The sequence below is a fragment of the Tachypleus tridentatus genome, chromosome 7 (genome assembly GCF_004210375.1).
Source record: "Tachypleus tridentatus isolate NWPU-2018 chromosome 7, ASM421037v1, whole genome shotgun sequence".
NCBI lineage: Eukaryota > Metazoa > Arthropoda > Merostomata > Xiphosura > Limulidae > Tachypleus > Tachypleus tridentatus.
The window spans coordinates 53734892-53754645 of NC_134831.1; the positions used below are offsets into that span (position 1 = coordinate 53734892).

The 19754-nt window shown below is 34.3% G+C and overlaps 1 protein-coding gene across 5 annotated transcripts in view; it reads left to right on the forward strand.

Moving 5' to 3' along the window:
• The window catches only part of LOC143255673 (E3 ubiquitin-protein ligase MARCHF5-like), a 35325-nt gene that overhangs the window by 2068 nt on the left and 13503 nt on the right, over nucleotides 1–19754 (forward strand). For 3 of the 5 annotated variants that reach the window (XM_076511713.1, XM_076511717.1, XM_076511714.1), the window contains exons 2-3: nucleotides 15759–15834; nucleotides 19131–19336. In XM_076511713.1, the coding sequence (XP_076367828.1) occupies nucleotides 15788–15834; nucleotides 19131–19336 (253 nt within the window). In that variant the 5' untranslated portion in view covers nucleotides 15759–15787. The remainder of the gene's footprint in view (nucleotides 1–15758; nucleotides 15835–19130; nucleotides 19337–19754) is intronic. The other 2 variants (XM_076511715.1, XM_076511716.1) reach the window with 1 other exon arrangement.

The window sequence follows — 19754 nt, forward strand, 5'->3', positions numbered from 1 at the left end:
TGTTTCTGTGGATACATCTGAATAAAAAAAATATGAAAACAATGTGTTCCTCATTGAAATATGACAAATGTTTAGTAAAGTTTCAAAAAACAGATTTTACAAGAGCAAAATTCAACTGATACTCAAAAAGACATTGTAGGAAGTTAAGATCATTACAAGGAACAAAAGTAATGAACCATACTTGAAAATAGACTTGAACAACAAAGATGCAAATGTCATGGAGGGCATATAATGCCTTGACTATTCATCATACATGGTGCAATTCTTCAGGTGCTATAATCACTTTTCATGAAGAGTAACATCACCAAGAATTGTTATGGTTAGTTACAAATCTCTTGATTATTGTATTTATGTTGGCTGATCTGAAGTTGTATTTTAATAAATTTGGTGACACTGCTGTTACCTTATTTTGTGGGTTCTGGTATTGTATCATGCTCAATAACAGTTTCATAATTGGACAGATCCAGGTATTTTCAAGATTGCTGGAATTAAGTGAAAATTGCATTATCTAGACCAGAGGAAAGACCATACAGTCTTTAAAAAAACAAATGCCAGGATAAATTCTAAGATATGGTGCTAGCATGAGAAATACAGAAGATCCTTATTTAATCTTTGTTCTAACAACCAGCATATCTGTGACCAGTGTTTGGTGTTGTATCAAAGAAAACTGCCTCTAAATGATCACTGACATCCCAGTTTTTGCAAGTTGTGTCACAGCAGTAGCTTGAGCCTCTCAAGTGCTAGAAATCAACTGCAGAGCACTGAGGAAGTTTGTTTGCTCCTATCCAAATCAAAAGTCTTTTGACCTCCATGGATAAAAAAATTGATGAATCAACCACCCAGTGTGGGTTCTGTTGACAGCACTCCACCACAGACCACCTAATTCGTCTTGAAACATCTATCAGAGAAGCCTTTCTCAACCGCCAACATCTTGTATCAATATTCTTTGACATAGAGAAGGCTTATGACACAACATGGAGGTATGGCGTTTTGCGAGACCCCCATACATATGGGTTACGTGGCCATCTACCCATGTTTATTAAAAAATTTTTAATGGACAGGAGATTCCAAGTTTGTGTGGGTTCGACACTTTCCCGTTCTTTTGTACAGGAACTTGGGAGTTCCTTAAGGCTGTGTATTGAGTGTTACACTCTTCAGTATAAAGATAAATGCCATCACTGAACAACTTCCTCTCACTGTTGCGAATGGGCTGTATGTCGACGACTATCACATCTCATGTCAGTCGTCAAACATGAGATATATTGAGTGGCAACTACAAACTGCCCTCAATTGTGTACAGAAGTGGACTCTGGTGAACAGCTTTAATTTATCTCTCTCCAAAACTGTATGCATGCACTTTTGCCGTTGACGGGGTATTCACCCTGATCCTGAACTTCATATCGGTGAAGTTTTGCTGCCAGTGGTCCCGAGACCAAGTTCTTGGGGCTTATCTTTGATCGTAAACTGACCTTTATACCACACTTAAAGCAGCTTCGGTCAAATGCACAAGAGCACTGAACATCCTCCATGTTCTCTCTTCTACCAGTTGGGGGGCAGATCGCTGTTCAATGTTAAAGGTATATCATGCTCTTATTAGATCAAAACTCGATTATGGATCAATGGTCCATGGCTCTGCCAGACCCTCGGCCTTAAAGATGCTGCACCCCATTCATCACCAAGGACTTCATCTCTGCACTAGGGCTTTCCGTACCTCTCCAGTTCAAAGTAAATACATTGAATCTCATGAACCTTCTCTACACCTTCGCCGTTTGCAACTATCTTTACAATATACTTCAAAACTTCATTTCTCACCAAAGCATCCCACCTGGAAATGTGTTTTCCTTCCTCGATGGGCAGTACTTTTTCAGAACAGACGATCTGTCATTGCTCCGTTTGGCCTTCGCATCCGGGCACAATTGGATGAATTGGGTCTGTCCTTGGATAACATTGCAGATTCCACAGGTCGGCCCATCCCACCATGGCTTATTACAGCCCCGAAATGTGACCTTTCTTTCAGTCACCTAAAAAAGGCAGATACTCCAGATTGGAAGTACCGTCTTTTATTCAATGAATATCTTTCAAACAATCATTCAGTTCCCATTTATACAGATGGTTCCAAATCAGGTAATTCAGTGGCCTCTGCTATGGTTTGCTATGGGTCAGTAGTTGCGTGCAGAATCCCTTCTACAGCTTCTGTGTTCACTGCTGAACTGTATGCCATATCTCTTGCCCTGAATCATATTGCAGCTGAGCAGTACTCCAACTGCACTATTTATACTGATTCGCTTTGTTCTATACTTGCCTTGGAATCGCTACATGTTAGCTCACATCCTATTCTCACTGATATTCGAAACCGACTGGCCCATTTCTCATTAGCAGCTACTTCAATCCAGTTTTTCTGGATACCAGGCCATGTTGGTATTCGGAACGAGCTTGCAGACATGGCAGCTAAATATGTCTGCTTCAGCACCATCACTCCTATGCCTATTCCAGACATGGACTATGGTGTTGTCTTCAAGGCTCGGCTCCGTGCCAGCTGGCAGTCCACTTGGAGTGAGCAATGCGACAACAAACTTTTTCAAATCAAACCCAAAATTGGACTTTGGCCATCTAGCTTCTATAAAGTTCGGAAGGAGGAAGTTGTTCTCACTAGGCTACGCATTGGTCACAGTTTTTTAACTCATCATTTTCTTTTATCTGGAACTGATGCACCAATGTGTAGTTTGTGTAACACTCAAGTCACTATCAGCCACGTTTTACTTTCTTGCCATCGTTACAATTCTCAACGACGGCAATATTTTAAACATATTTTTTCCCAGGGTCAGTCTGTAACATTGGACAGAGTTATTGGTGATGGTGACTCTGTCCACCTTGATAATGTTTTTAATTTTTTAATGGCCATTAATCTTTTTAATCTCATTTAAGTGTTGCATATTTATTCATTACACCTTTTAATTGTGGTTCCTTTTTTACAGTTTTAATCTCTCTCATTCAATTTGACATTGGACAATGGCCAGAACATTAAATAACTCGACACCAGGACTGGAAAGGCCAACTTCAGGTGACTGACGCTACTGTTTGAACTACTCGTTAGTCGTCCTGGCGAGTTGTTATTATACTTTTGCTGCATATTATTTCACACTTTTACTACTTTACTTTTTAGTACTGGCCATATTGACTCATAACCCGGAACCAGGACTGGAAAGACCAACTTCAGGTGACTGACAGTGGTTTTTATACTTACCTGTTAGTCTTCCTGGCAGGTTATGATCATTACCATTCTGCTACAGGTAGTCCTTTACAACTTTGTTGACTGGATGTCAACATTGGTTTTTACGCCATTTTCTGTTTTAATTGCCGTTTTGCTTTTATCTTCAATTACTTTTACAAATTTTACTCCATTTACTTGACTTTTATCTTTTTACTGGACATTTGGCTACTCATTGTTACAATTTTGCTATGTATCTTTTAAAACTTCTATTCTTTTACATTTTGATACTGGTTGCTATGACACACAACCCGGAACCAGGACTGGAAAGACCAACTTCAGGTGACTGACGGTGGTTCTTGAACTTACCTGTTAGTCTTCCTGGCGGGTTATGATCATTATCTTTTTGCTAGAGTAAATACCTTACAACTTCTTATACTCTGCCTTCTATCTTGACATTGTAGACTAGGTGTCAACATTGGTTTTATACTTTTTTGTTTTACCTTCATTTCCATTTATGTCTATTACTACATTTATTTATTTATTTTTTACATTTTTACCGAATGTCTGGCGCAGATAGCCTCACTGCTTTGTGCCATAAAACACTAAATCAATCAATCAATCAATGATGAATCAACTTCAACACCCATCTTTGTCCCTAACGTACACTCCAGCAACTCCCAAGATCCACTTCCTTTGGTTCTGGGTACAGACATTTTTTTGGGTACCTCTTCTTCTCCCATCCCAAGATGCAAAACGATCATTTATTCGTGTCCTCAGTCGCTAGAATCCTCTTCCAACAGCAAAGACTTGCCCAATCTGCCCATGTCAATAGACCTCCCTCGAATAAAGACAGTAAAGAAAAAAGATGTGGTCGTAAACAGAAGGGTTCTCCACCCAATTCATCTACACATAAATAAAAATGGTCACCTTGATACAATTTTACTGTCTAGGGTTACATTCTAATCTGGATGACATTGATTGCTTCCTACCATTTTGTATGTCTTTCCTTACAGGAAACTTTTCTGAAACCTGCTGATACAGTCACCTTTTGGCAGATTTCTTTGAACAGAAATGACAGGCTGTGTAATGGATGAGTGCATGGAGATGTGGCACTGTTGGTTGATAGGCATGTGCCCATCCTACCCTGTCTTTGCCACTCGACACACTCTTGGAGGCTGCAGCCATCCATGTTTTCTTTCGTCATACCATCACTGTTTGTTCTCTCCACCTGTTGCCTGGAGAGACCTATGATCAGTCAGACCTTGATGCTCTCATTGAACAGTTGCAGTCAAACTTTTTAATCCTTGGGGACTTTAATGGACATCAGCCCCTTTGGGGAAGTGCTGATATTGATAGGAGGGATCACTCCGTAGAGTGTATGCTCTCCGATCACAACCTTTCTCTTTTCGCTGCTGGTTCTTATACTTATTTTTATGCACCTAGTCAGTCCTTTACTGTTATTGATCTCAATTTTTTCCCCTTCACTATTCTCCCATTTTTCATGGAGGGTTGGCAATAATCCACGAGACCAGCCATGATCAATGCCACCCAACCCACATGCCCCGATGGAAGCTGGATCAAGTAAACTGGCCCTCTTTCACTGCTCTCACAGAACTTAATCCTACCATTGTCTGAAACTGACTGTATTATACATACAGCTGCTCAATGTATTTGTAAAACCTTTGTGCATTTTTCATAGCATCTTCCATGGTAGAATCCTGCCACATGGCATGGAAGGCTCAAAAATGGGTCTGGGATACTTTTCGTAGGTATCCCACACTTTTGAACTGCATCACTTTTCAGTAGGCCTTTGCACATGCTTAGTGGGTGAGACATCAAAGCTAGAAGGAATCTTGGATTAAGTTCATATTCAGCATATCTTCTACCACCAGTTTCAAAGCCCTATGGGACAATATCTGAAAGGTCAGTGGGCAATATAATTATCCCTCTCTTGATCTTGCTCTTTGATGGCCAGGAAGTAGCTTATATCAGGAGCACTGCCGATACTCTAGGTGAAAGCTTTTATCAGGTATTTAACACTTCTGCTTCATCTTCCACCTTCTTAGCCATCAAGACTAAGGCGGAGTGATCACCTTTTTACTTTCAAGCTGATTGTCTCTATGACTATAATTGTCCCTGTACATTGGTGAAACTCAAACTGGTTTTTCGATAGTCTTGCAGTACATTGGCTGGACCTGATGATATACACTATGAAATGTTGTGCCATCTGTCTCCTACTTCTCTTACTATTCTTCTGATTGCTTTTAACCAGTTCTGGCAGGAGAATGTTTTTTTCTGATGCTTAGTGCCAGGCTATTGTCCTATCTTTCTCTAAGCTTGGGAAGGATCCCACGATTCCTTGAAACTACCATCCAGTTGCTTTGATGAGCTGTTTCTGTAAGACTATAGAGAGGATGGTTAATGCTTGTCAGGTTTGGTTCCTTGAATCAAACAGCCTCCTCCCATCCATCCAGTGTGGGTTCTGACGACATTGCTCCACCATGGACCACCTGATTCAATTTGAAACGTCAGTCAGAGAAGCCTTTCTGAAATGACAACATATTGTATCAATATTCTGACATTGAGAAGGCTTATGTTACAACATGTAGGTATGGAATTTTGTGAGACATCCATTTATATGAGTTACATCGCCATTTGCTCATTTTTATCAAAACATTTTTAATGGACAGGCAATTCCAAGTTTGTGTAGGCTTGACACTTTCTCCTTCATTTATACAGGAACTCCTCAGGGCTGTGTTTTGAGTGTCACACTTTTCAGTATAAAGATTAATGCCATAACTGAACAACTCTCTCCTACTGTTGCAAATTGATTTTATGTTTACAACTTGCACATCTTGTGTCAGTCATCGAACATGAGGTATATTGAGCGACAGCTACAGACTGTTCTCAATTGTTTACTGAAGTGGGCCACAGCAAACAGTTTTAAATTATCAACAGGGTGTCATCTCTGCACTGGGGCTTTCTCATCTTTAACTGCTGACTTTTCTAGTTCAGAGGTTATACACATAGTCTTATGAACCTCCTCTGCACCTCTGCAATTGTCTTTACTGTATACTTCAAAACTTTGTTCCTTACCAAAGCATCCCACCTGGGATTGTGTTGTTTTTTTTCTCAGTGGGCTTTGCTTTAACAGAACAGATGATCTGCCATTGCTCCTTTTGGCCTTCGTATCCAGGTTCAGTTGGATGAATTGGGTCTATCCCCAAATGTTTTTTCAAGGTTTATCCATAACATTAGACAGTGTTGTTGGCGATGGTGACACTGGCTACCTTACAAATGTTTTTAGTTTTTAAAGGCCATTGATCTTTTTAATACCATTTAAGTTTTTTTAATTTACACATTAAACCTTTTTTAATGTGATTCTTTTTTAAGAATCAACGTACATCTAGTTTGGTTTGAAATTAGAAAATAGCTGTAATGTCAAATAACTTGAAACCAGGACCAGAAAGGCCAACTTCAGTTGTTTAATGCTTTGAACCACTCGTTAGTCATCTTGGTAAGTTGTAATAATTAAAATTTTGCTCCAAAAAGTATTTTAAAACTTGTATTCCTTTACTTTCTGAAAACAGCCATAACATCAAATATCTTGAAACTATGACTGGAAAGGCCAACTTCAGGTGACTAACCCTGATTTTTAAACTTACCCATTAGTCATTCCGGTGAGTTATAATATTTACAATTATGCTACAGAAAGTCCTTTACAACTTGTATTACTGTAGTTTTTCTCTTACTCCTGCAGAATACATGTAAAAATTGGTTTTAATGCTATTTATGTTTTCAATACAAAAATTAAACTTTGCTTTGTTTTACCATAATTTCCTTTTATGAATTTTAATAATTTTACTTTAATTTTATCTTTTCACCAGGTGTTTGGCACAGATAGCTTAGTTACTTTGCACCACAAAACACCCAACCAGCCAACCAACTTAAACCACTGGGAACTTTTGGACCATCCATTGACTTCCCAAAAATGAAAGAGAAAAGCTTGTATCTCTGATCTTTGACCCCATATAAAAAGCTTCAAAAGAACACTCTCTGGCCCTTACCTTAGGTCATCTAGGAAGGTCAAAACATTTTTCTCATTATCAATAGAAGTGTTAATACCCATATGAGCCATTCTGAGATACATAGACCTCTGACTTCTTCAGCTCCATTGCAACAGGCCTTCTATAATCATACTCTCTTTCTATGGGAGACTGCCTGTCTTAGTTGGTTAGTAAAGCAAGATAAATCTCATCTCATGCCCATTATATATTTGGTTCATTTGAATGTGATTCTCTTTTGAACATTTAGGGTTCCAGATTGGACCTTGTGAACATTGAAGATATTAGAATTTTCTTGGATTCATTTGACCCTCACTTCTATTTTGAGATATTTATCTTCCTTCCAAAGTTGTTGGAAGCTCAACAACATTCCCACAGCAATTTGAGAATGAATTTGGTCCATTGATGACTTTTACCTTTGTCCATTTATTGATTTCTGTTTTTTCTCTAGTTTCCTGGCTTGTATGTTGTTGGGGATTTATTTGGTAGAGATGCCTTGTCGGAGGGTGATTGTCTACCTGTTTTAACCCTCTCTGAGTTATTCAAGTCTCCTTTTATTCATTCCCTGATGTTTGTGGTATTCCAGGGGCATTAGAATTTCAAAATGGTGTTGCCCATTTTCATTCTTTCTTGTTATCATTGGCTTCTCAGCTTTCTTCAGCTCCTGCTAATAGTCAAGGTGTAACTGTTTGTCATGTGTTCCAACACCATCTTCAGCTTCTTGAGCTGTTGGTGTTCAAAACAGATCCCATCCTTATCTTTGTGGCTCTTCTGCTTGGGCTGAATGCTTTCAATAACATCAGTGACTACTCTATGCAGGTGTGATCCATGAAAGTGAAGTAACTTCATTTTCTTGCCACCTGGCATTCTTTCATCACAGATCCATGGGTCCTTCAGGTTCTAGTAACAGGTCTGGTCATTCAGTTCACCTTCTCTATTGTCCTCTTAACCTCTGGTATTTCCAATTCCAACAGATTCATTGATTGTGGATCTTCATTCCAAGGCAATCAGGGAGTTATTGTTTAAGGGAGCTGTGTGGAAAGTTGTTCCCCTTCTTCTTGAATTTATTTCCTGGTTAATTGTTGTGCCCAAAAAGATGAGAGACTGGCAGCTGATCATCATTTTATCTCTTCTCAACCAATTTTTAGATCTTCCCAGATTCATGATGGTGTTCTTTCTCAATCAACGTTGGCAGTTTTCACCAGGTTTATGGATGATCAAGTTTGATATTGCTGATGCCTATTTCCACATTCCCATGGCAATCATTCTGCTGATATCTGCATTTTGTGAACAAGGGTCAGGTTTTGCAGCTCAGGTGTCTGCCTTGTGGACTAGCCTTTCCATCATATGTCTTCTGGAGAGTGGCATGAGTTTTCTCTTATCACCTTCATGCTGTGGATTTGTGTAGTTACCATTATATGGATGACTGGTTATTTATGGCATCATCTTGTTGATTGGCAGAACAACCCACTCAGATTCTTCTTTCAGAAGCCACCAAGGCTAGTTTAATAAATCAAAACTGAGAAGTCCAGTTTTGTACCAACTCAGTATATTGTCTCTTTGGGTGTATTTTTCAACACAATTTTAAGCTGGGTCCAACCAACTCTCATTTGGCTCCAGGCTATGGAACAGGCAGTTGAGCTTTTACTCAAATCTCCTTCTTCTACTGCTCAGATGGTTTTGTTTCTTTTGGGGATATGAACATTCCATGAATCTCTGATTCCTTTGGGACAAGCTCACATATGGTCAGTCTCTTCAGTGGTCACTGCATGACCAGTGGTTTATGATCTATAACCCACTGGATCATCCAGCCTCCCTAATCAGGAACAACATCTTAGATCTTGAGAGCTGCTTTGATTAGAACAGTACTACTACAGTTATGACAGAAAGTGTTCGAACTCTTGCGTCCCAAGTGGTTTTTTGCTCATAACTTAAAAAGTGTCATGATTAGGCTAATAAAAGTATGATATTTTATAAATACTATAGATACACACATCTACATCAAGTTTTATATAAATTAAATGACAAACTATTTATAAACAAATAACCAAAAATAGGAGGAGCAGAAAGTTTTCGTACAGTTCAGAACGTATGAAAAAACTGATATTTCCATAAAAATTTTGTTTAGTTTGGTGAATAAACTACATTATACCATTCCAGAACTAGACACTGGGTTCTTAATTATTGGAATTTAGCCAGAAAAAATGTACTTCCAGCAATTTAGCACTGTCTCCATCATTATCAGCTTGGTCATCATGGCGAACAGGAAACAACTGTTCAGTGATTTAAAAAAACCAAATGATTGTGAAATACAAGTCTCTTTCTGGTATTGCTACACAACCTAATGTGCTGAAATCCACTGTTCAAAACATAATTGCCAAGTTTAAGCTTACAGGATCAACTGCTAACCTCCTTCGTTATGGATGCCCCACCGAAATTCCAGAGAGAACCAAGAGGAAGGTTCTTAGAGAAGTTAGTAGGAACTCTTGTTTAACACGTAACGACATACAGAAACTAGTAAGAGAAATTGGGGTTAAAGTAAGCACCTCTCCAGTTAAGAACATGTTACGTCCTTTTGGGTTCAAAGCACACCATCCTCATGGAACTCCATATTTAAAGCCTGTTTATTTAGAAGCATGATTGAGGTATGCAAGAAAGCATGTAGATAAACCCTTTACCTATTGGAAGAGTATTCTTTGGTCAGACGAGACTAAAATCAAGCTTTTTGGCCACAATGATGTTTGCTATATTTTCTGTAGGAAGGGAGAACGAAATTTTCCAAAGAACACCGTCTCTACAGTTAAACACAGAGGTGGCTCAATCATGCTATGGGGATCCTTCAGCTATTTTGGTGTAGGCAGCCTTCACCACATCAATGGAATCATAAAAAAAGAAGAGTATGTTCATATATTAGGCACTTATATCAAGAATGATGCTCGGAACTTGCGGCTTGGGCGTCGTTGGATCTTCCAGCACAACAATGACCCTAAGCACAAATCAAAATATGTGCAATCCTGGTTGCAAAGGAACCATATAAGCATTCTGTAGTGGCCATCGCAGTCACCCGATCTCAACCCAATTGAAAACGTTTGGCATGAGTTGAAGACCAGGGTTCATCAGTGTCATTCAAAAAACTTGCAAGAGTTGGAGGCCTTTTGTAAAGAAGAATGGAAGAAAATACCAGTGGAGTACTGTCAAATGATCATGGAGGGCTATGAGGAGAGATTGCGCCAAGTAATTCACCTGAAAGGCTACACAACTGACCATTAAAGTAGATGCACGAACACGTTCTGCTCCTCCTATGTTTGGTTATAAACAGTTTATTTGTCGTTCAATGTACATAAATCTTTATGTAGATGTGTGTTAGTATAATATTTATAATATACTGTACTTTCATTATCCTAATCGGGGTACAAACACTTTCTGTCGTAACCATATCTGTGTTACTGTACCACCCCTTCATCTTGAGATTCATCTTTTCACAGGTTCTTCACTTCAACAGTCAATTTTCTCTAACTTAACTCTATGTGCATTCAGTCAATTTGACTGAACTGTAAACATCATAAAAAAAATCAAATAAAATAATTAATGCTCTTCTTTCATTTTTAGTGTTGACCATCAAGTTCCAAAGTACTTCTCCTCAGAGTTTCTACTTCTACCTTTTTCACATCTATTTCATATGTTTTATTTCCTGTTAGCAGCAAAAGCAGAAACCTGCCAAAAGTAAAGTGATGAATCTCTGGTATTGGCAGTAAACTGTTCATATTACATCATAATACAACACTCTCGATAGCAAATTGATGTGTAGTGCCATAAGCTGAAATTTTCATAGAGTTTTTTGTAATCCTTGCTCAGAGGACATTGTATTGGGAGAGTACAGATGTTGCAAGGATAAGTGAGGTTTGTCTGAAGTAATATAAGTGCAGAAAATGTTTATGATAATGGCTGTATATAATGCCTTGTCTGATATAATAAGCTTTTCTAGGATTTGAATGTTAGTTATCCTAATGGGGTGGTCAGAATTTAGTGGTGTAGGTGTACAAAGTACTTATAAGCATGTGTATATTCTTAATATTTAGTCATAAATGTGTAATTTTTAGTTATTTTTCTCAAACATAAAACAGTAAATATATTGAAAAACAGTGATGTTTAGTACTCACATTGCACTTGCTCGTTATACTTGCTTAGCCATTCTGTAAGCCTCATTTATTCTCTCAAGTGAAGGGGAAAGACAAATTGATTTTTGTAGGTTTCAAAGATGCATTTTAGAAAACCAGCACATTATGAAATTATTATACTGATACACATAAAACTTCTATAAGTCATTTGGCTTTCTAACTAAGCTGTATGATGCTTTAAAAATCTCATTTCTGTACAGAATAACGACTTACTCAACAGACTTCAATATTTCCAGTAAAACTCCTGCTTCGCTTTTGAGGCAATTACTGTCAGATTTACATATTTTAGAATGTACTCTTTCTATTGGTTATAAACATGTTCTTATGAAAAAATATAACATTTAAATGTAAAAAAATATCAATTTATTTTGATTTAATTTTCAATTTTCTCCTTATTATAACCTAATTCTTCACATCACATCAAAGTTTGAACCCATTTTCTAGAGTATTCACCCATGTTTATAGAAGATATAAGGAACATAAGACACATCTTTTGTATTTCTTTATAATATGCAAATCAGCCACAATGGTAATATTACAAAACATGTGCCAGAATATGTTTTTGTATCTATTTCAATATTTGTTTCATATAAAAAGCATAGTATGAAAATGTATTTTTAATAAAAAAGTCAAAGCCTGAGTAACACTATATAAAGAGAATATGCTACCTTAAGAGTTGAAAAAAAGCATAAAAAAATAGAGTAATAAGAGGGGAACTCTAGTAGTTTTACGAAGTATGTTGGTATCTGAAATAAAAAAAAGTGGGAGATTCGTATTTTATATTCTAGTTTTCAGTGTCTAAACTTTGAGTTAGTAATTTGTTAACTACTGTAGATATTTTATGGTAGGTATAATGCAATATAAACTGACTAATAAGAGAACATGCATTGTGACACACCAAAAAGTGTATTTAGTATTTTGTTTTTAATATATTATTTCAAATTAAAAAACTAAACAACACATTATATCAAAATTTGAATTTTAAATTTTGAAAATAACTCTCTAAAATCTCATAAAAGACGCCCTTTGACATGTCCATAGTGAGAGCTTTAACTGGTGTTTTTTTCTTCCAACTGGTGATTTCCTTAGCAAATTGTTTGCATGGCACCTTGTGAAAAGTTATTCCATCATCTGAATACCATCTCAATAAAAGTGAACAGATTAGTAAGATGGAATTTCTCTATAGTGAATTCATGATAGCTTTCCTTTTAAAGAAAGCAGAAATTAATAATATACATAATTAACTACTTATATGCAGCATGAAATACAACTTTGGGAAAATTGTGTTCTAATGAAGCATTAAGAAAAATGGAACATATAGAATTTAAAACTTAACCTGCATTTAACACCATGGTAAAAGAAAAGTGTGGTGGGAAGGTCAGTATGGTTTTTTAAAATCTAGGTGATTGGCTAGAAGATTGGAAGATTATTAGTAAAAGAAAGAATCTGAGTGATTGATTGGAAATTTTTGGAAAGTATGTTTATGTATAGGGAGGACGGGCAATAAAATGAACAGGATATGTATCTTTAAACTATGTGACTTAATTAGAAAACTTTAGAAGATTAGCAAGGCATTAAATTTATACATAAACAGTAGATCTCGTTAGGTGTAAGAGGGAATTCCTTAACTACTTGTAGCATCTATGTTCAATTTTCATGTACTATTATGTCTTTTTTCTGTTTTTGCAAGTTACATTAAATGATGCTCAATGAAAACGTCTTCACACAACATTGTGTGCTAGTTATAGTGTGATTAAATCACAAGCATGTGACTCAGACAGTATTAATCACACAACAAACAGCTAGAACTGAGGGATTAAGTCAATTAATTGATGCAAATAATTATCTGAGAATTGATTGCATCAATTAATATCAGAATAATAACAGTAATAAACTAAAGTGTTGTTTCTCATCACTACTATTTTAGTTTATTTCAAATATTCAAGTAATCAGAATTATTATAATGTCTTGCTATTATTAGCAATTAACTTAGGGCTGTTCAGCTTAATAAATTAGTGTCACAACTCAGGATAATGATCAGCTTATCAAAATTAGCATTTTCAATTTTGCTATTTTGAAGTATTATAACTGTCTTCAATCTCATGAAAATAACTGATTAGTTGAATTTAATCTATTAATGAGCTTGATGATTATTTAATTATCAAACTCAACTAATTGTCCAGGTGTATTCAGCATCATGCATGAGAAGTTTCTGTGCACATGCCAAGCCATTGTAAGAGCACTTATCTTTGCACGTAGTAACATAAACTGTGCTAATCTATGATCCAGTCAGAATTATACCTCAATTTCCCAAACATAATATGCACCATAACTTTCATAAACAATGAGTCAAATTTCTTTTATCACCATATACAATATGTACCTAGATGTTTGCAATACTGTGATTAAGGTAAACCTTTGATGGCTAAAAAATGTTAGAGTGACTGTATAATCTTTAATTATGTGTTTGTTGTAGTGCTTGTTATCTTGAACATTTTGTGGCCAATAAATAATCACTGTCAAAATATTAGAGAATTTGAAAGTTTCACTGAAAATTATTTGTACTTTTGAATATCAAATGTAATGTAGCAACAAATAATCTTGTATTTTCAAATGTTCATGTAAATAAATCTTAACAATCATAAGAATTAACTTCTCGATCATTTTATTTAAAAAAAACAAACATATGTTTATAGAAACAGAAAATAAATGAAAGCATGAGACATTTCACATTTATGCCCTATAAACAGAATTAATAAGACACCAGTAAAATGCAGTATTTATAGTAAGTATGCATTATTATTCACAAGGTGTGTCAAAAAAGATAGTCTAGAATAGCTGTAGAAAAAAAATAACATTTACATTTGTTACCATATATGTACTATAACTTTTATAGTACAATTAGCAATTTGTACTAATATATTTCTAAAATATATATTTTAGTGGAAAAAAATATATATTTGGAAAATTATGATACTTTGCACCTCAAGCAATAGAAGTTTGACACATCCTCCTTGTATAGTACCCCCTTTAGCACCATGTGTAAATCAAAATATCACACTTCTCAGTATTACACTGTTTAAAGGTTATTTTCTTTGATGTTTCTTATTAAATGAAGAATCTGTTTTCAACAGCCTTGTTCTGGTAAGTATTCTTTATTGTGATCTCTCTTTCTGAGTAGAACTATTATTTTGGATCAGCTGGCTAGGCTCTCCAAGTCAATTATTTTGGGAGTCTTATCAACTAATTTGCTGGATAAAAATTTGGAGATAGTTTAAATTGGTAATGAGAAAACCCTTATTATGAATATGAAACTTATTATCAAAATTATGTCATCAACAGGTACAAATAGTTTACGTAGACACAGAAATATGTACAGATTACAAGAGGTTACAAGACCAGAGACTAACAGCTCAGTAAATATATCTTGGAATCTTAGGGTTTTAGCTTAGAGTAGGGCTGTTTTGTTCAATGAAGATATTTTTCTTTATTTTAAATTTGTTAATGTTTGGTTACAGTAAAGTTTAGGGGTTTAAGTGAATTTAATGTCGACAGGATTTTGTTTAATGGTAAGTTTTCTCCAAGTGTTATTTTTGAACTGATTTAAGGGATAAATGGTAAACTGCAATGTAACATTAATTTTTTATTTCGTATATTAGTGTCAATTTTGTGAAATTTTTTAACAAAAGTTGATGAAAATGTTTTGGTGTGAATAAAGAAATGCTTTATAAAGTTGAATTCTTCATCTGTTTAGTCAGCTGAGCAAAGTCTGGAAATTGTGTGTGTAAAAGTTTTTAAATATATTGCTTTTTTCATTTGGATTCATTGGCAGAATTACATAAAATGGAGAGATCTTATGTAGTGACTTTTTAGTGAATTTTGTTTTTTTTATATGTGTTGGATCTAATAATGCTGAGGTTAAGGAAAGATAATTGCTTGTTATTTTTGTGTTCAGTGGTGAATTTACTGTTATGGTGAATGGAGTCATTTGTATCTCAAGTAATTCACCGAAGATGATTGACAGTGTTGGTTACCCTTGACCTGTTATTTTGACTTAATTTGCTTGCATCATATTAACTGTCAGAGTCATTTGTATCTCAAGTAATTTACCAAAGATGATCTGGAAATGATCAGCAAGTAAACCACATTGTTGTAAGTAATTAGAAACTTTTACTTTTGTCAAACCATTGACATTTGAAACTAATTTCAGTAAGCATATTTTATAAATGAGTTAGGTAGCAATAATACATAAAATCAGTATATGCTGATATATCTTGACTTAATTTAATTATACATTTCTTTTAGTTTCAAGCCATATTCTACCTACTAATGGAATGGAAGATCAAAATAATGGCACAGTTCAAATAAGAGATACAGATGGGTGAGTTATGTTTTATTCAATGCTTTAAGCGATTTTATAAATTATTGTACATGTATGATGACAATTTTCAGTGCCTTAGCAAGAAACTGTTTCTATTTTGATTTTTAACATTCACTTCACTGTGCTTTATGAGCATGCATATCCTATGACTGATATATAATAACTATCCTTGTATTTATTTCTTGATGTGTAGAATTGTGAGTGTTAGTTTTGGTTTTCTTATTAAAGAAAAATAATAGTGTCGCGAGTGCTTACAGAAATATTTTCAAGAAGGACAACGTATATATGGTATCAGCTTTTATAGTATAAGTCAACAAACCAGAAGAATGTGTTGTGTGTGTTTAAACAAAAACACAAACTTACAGTTTTAACAAAAATTACAAAAGGTATTTAGTTTATTAACTATGATGTTAGGTTTACATCATAATATGTGAAATTTTTTGGGAAATGTAAGGGGGCAAATGCCCTCTATTACTCCTTCCCACAGGTATCCAGGAATAGCATGCCTGAATAATAATGTACAGTTTAATGAAAATCTAAATTTCCTTTTTTTTTTCTCTCAAAACTCAGAACAGATATATTTCTACTTTCTTTCAGTCTAGACACAGCTGAGAATTTTTTGTTTATATGAACAGCTTACTTAAATACTTTTCTTCATACTCTGTTTTTTTTACATAAGAGATGTTTCCGAAGTTTCCAACTCATAGTACATCACATTACTAGCATTAAAAATTATTTTTAACACTCTAACCCCTTTCTTTTTTAAACCATTCAGGTTCTTTTGCATATTGTCTAAACCATTTTGCTACAGACTCAGTATGATATACACAAGTTTGTCTACACATTTGTACATGTTAAGTATTTGCACTGTAACTTTTGATACAGCATGTGTGTATTCACAAAATTTGGTAGACTTTCAGTAAAGGTTACACATATTTTGTAAACAAAAAATTAGATTTTCAATGAAATATTTTTACTAAAGTTTTGTTTTTGTTTGTGAACATAGTCTTTTTCATTACTAGCCTGAGTGCAAAATGATTTCATGTTGTGATTAAAAACTATTTTTTGTCCCCAAAATCTCAAATATTATTTGTGTAATCTGTGGAACATTATAAATACATTTCAAACATTTGTTTTTTGTAAGATTTTATATTTCATGTTATTTTCTATACCCTAACTATGTAGGGTTTGTCATTTAACCAAGTGCATTACCATCATAAAAAAAAATAGGAAATAAATATAAATTATGCTTTATTCATGCTAAAATAACTAAATATTTTAACATGAAAATTCAGATGTGTAGTCTAAGTAGCTTAAGTCTCATAATGCTATATATTTATTTAGAATTATATTGACCTTCCAGTTATACCTAGTTAACATTACATAACTTTCATTGACACAGTGCACATACATTCAGGTCACTTACCCAGTAATATAAAACTGACCATTAGTCTTTTGTCTTGGCTGTGTTTTAGTGGACTAGTATTCTGTAATATACAGTCACATTTCAATTGTTATACTATATATATGTATCTATATTGATTAATAATTTATTTATAAATAGTAATAAGGTTATTTTTCTTAAATATAGAACAATAAATCAAGAGGTAAAGCAATCGATTATCTCTTATTGCTATGACTTTTGTATTCGGTTGTTGTTGGACATAGGTTGCTAAGCCTTTACAAATTTTGCACATGGAGGATATCAATCAAAATTTGGTTTTAGGTTTTTTATGTATACAGTTGAATAACTGAAAATTCATAAATAACTACACTGATACTACAAAATACCACTATAATTTATTAAGCCCACTCACTGAGATTTATTTAGATTTTATAAAATATGAAACTTTGAGTCAACTAAAAACATAACTTACTTCATTGAAATCTCTGATCAAAAGAATGAGGAAGCCTTTCCAAGGATTAAAATGGTGGGAAAACCACTGGGGACATTCTAAGGTGTTAACTAGTTATTCATATGTCACATACTGTAAGGAGAGTATATAAGAGACTGTTTCTAAAAATGGAAAGAGTTGAATGGAGCTCCCATGTTTAGATGTGTTCTTTTAATATTTACTTTTAAATTAAGAAATTAACTCATAATATTAAAGTTTGAATTATAATCTATGATTTGATTCCAAACATACTGACATACATACATAAAATAGTGGTTCAACAAATGCAATGACATAGCCTTTGACTCATGACCTGTTGTAAAAAGGTTAAATAAAATTTAAAATGCTTTTGCAATTTGGGGAATTCCATCCCTATTAATATCTGATGATAAAATTCTTTTATCACTTACATTCCACACTTACACTTTTCAGTTTTTACTTTTGCTAGCAAATTCAGCACTTATTTAACTTAAGTGGCATGTTCTATTCATTTAATAAAGCATCTCCTCTATTTACCAAACATTTCATGAAAACAATTTTGATCAACATTTATAAGATACAACCAGAATTTTAAGTTCTTATTTAGTTTATTGGTTTTTTGTTCAGCAGTTTTAGAAATGCTAACCTTTTTTTTTTTTCAAATTTTATATTTTTCTCTGTTATATGAATTTGGCATTTAGCTTGTACTTAGCATTTATTTTATTCATTTTTAAGACTATTATTTCCCTCAGTATGCTTCATTGAATATATTTCATTTATATCTTCTACAAATAAATGTTTTCAGTTGTTTTCTTTATTTACCATACACAAACAAACAGCTTTGATCTACAAATTGATTACTTTCATTTCTAAGCTAGTACTTATTCTTCATTTTTGAAACTTCTTTTTAAAAAAATTTTGTATTATTTTCAAGTTGCTGTTGTACTGTAATGAATACACTTTATCATTAACATCCGTATAAATGACAGTTTTATTCCTTTCTAAGATTTACTTTCCTGTGTTATGGATAACACTCATGTTATCAAGCTGTTTTTTGACCATTTAGTGTATTTATGTTCTTAATGCCTCTCTTATATGTTTGATGTTTTTAACTTGTTACAATGCAAAAAATTCACAAATAATTTCTTCTCAGTTATCATTCCTTTGTTTTTTACTAACACATCAGCTGCTATTTTTTATAGAACTGTCATTTATGATTTGAGATAACATTTATCATCCTTAAATTCAAATGTTCATCTTTAAAAATAATTGTAAGGACATTATAGAGTGCAGTTGTTTCTTATATTTGTATGAAGAAATTAACACTTTAGTTAGTTACTGATTTATAACTTCCTGCATATTGATTTTCCTGAACAAGCCATTCAATATATTAAAAGTAATCATTGTTTCCATATCTATCAGGCAGTACTGTTGGGTATGTTTTGCAACTCAAGATGAAGATAGTGAAGCTGAGTGGGTCAGACCTTGCCGTTGTCGTGGCACTACAAAATGGGTGCACCAGAGCTGTCTACAACGATGGATTGATGAGAAACAGCGAGGAAACAGCACAACTTCTGTTACATGTCCCCAGTGTAACACTAAGTATATCATAGTTTTTCCTCCATATGGTAGGCTGTTGCTAAAACGTATAATGTTCTTTTCAGTTGCAAACTGCTTGATAGAACACCTTTTTTATTTTAAGTTGTTGAAAAAAATTCTAATTAATATGTTTGGGAAATCTTTTCCTGCTTCAAACTTGTTCTATTTGAGTGTTTGAAAAACTATAAAGATGGAGCGTACTATCAGAAATATAAGTTTTCTATGATGAAATGTCATTCATCCATTTTTGGTCTTTCTCCAAAGTTTTGTTCGAGCAGCTGTGAAGCTTTATGATATATTTATTGTAATGGGTCTCATCATAACCTCATTCACTGCTTTACCCTTCTCCTTCACAATGTCCAAACCACTATTCACCTGCAAATATCACTGCTTAGTATTCAGTTTTCCAACAAATGCTCAGAGAATTCAATTCCTACTACAGTAGAA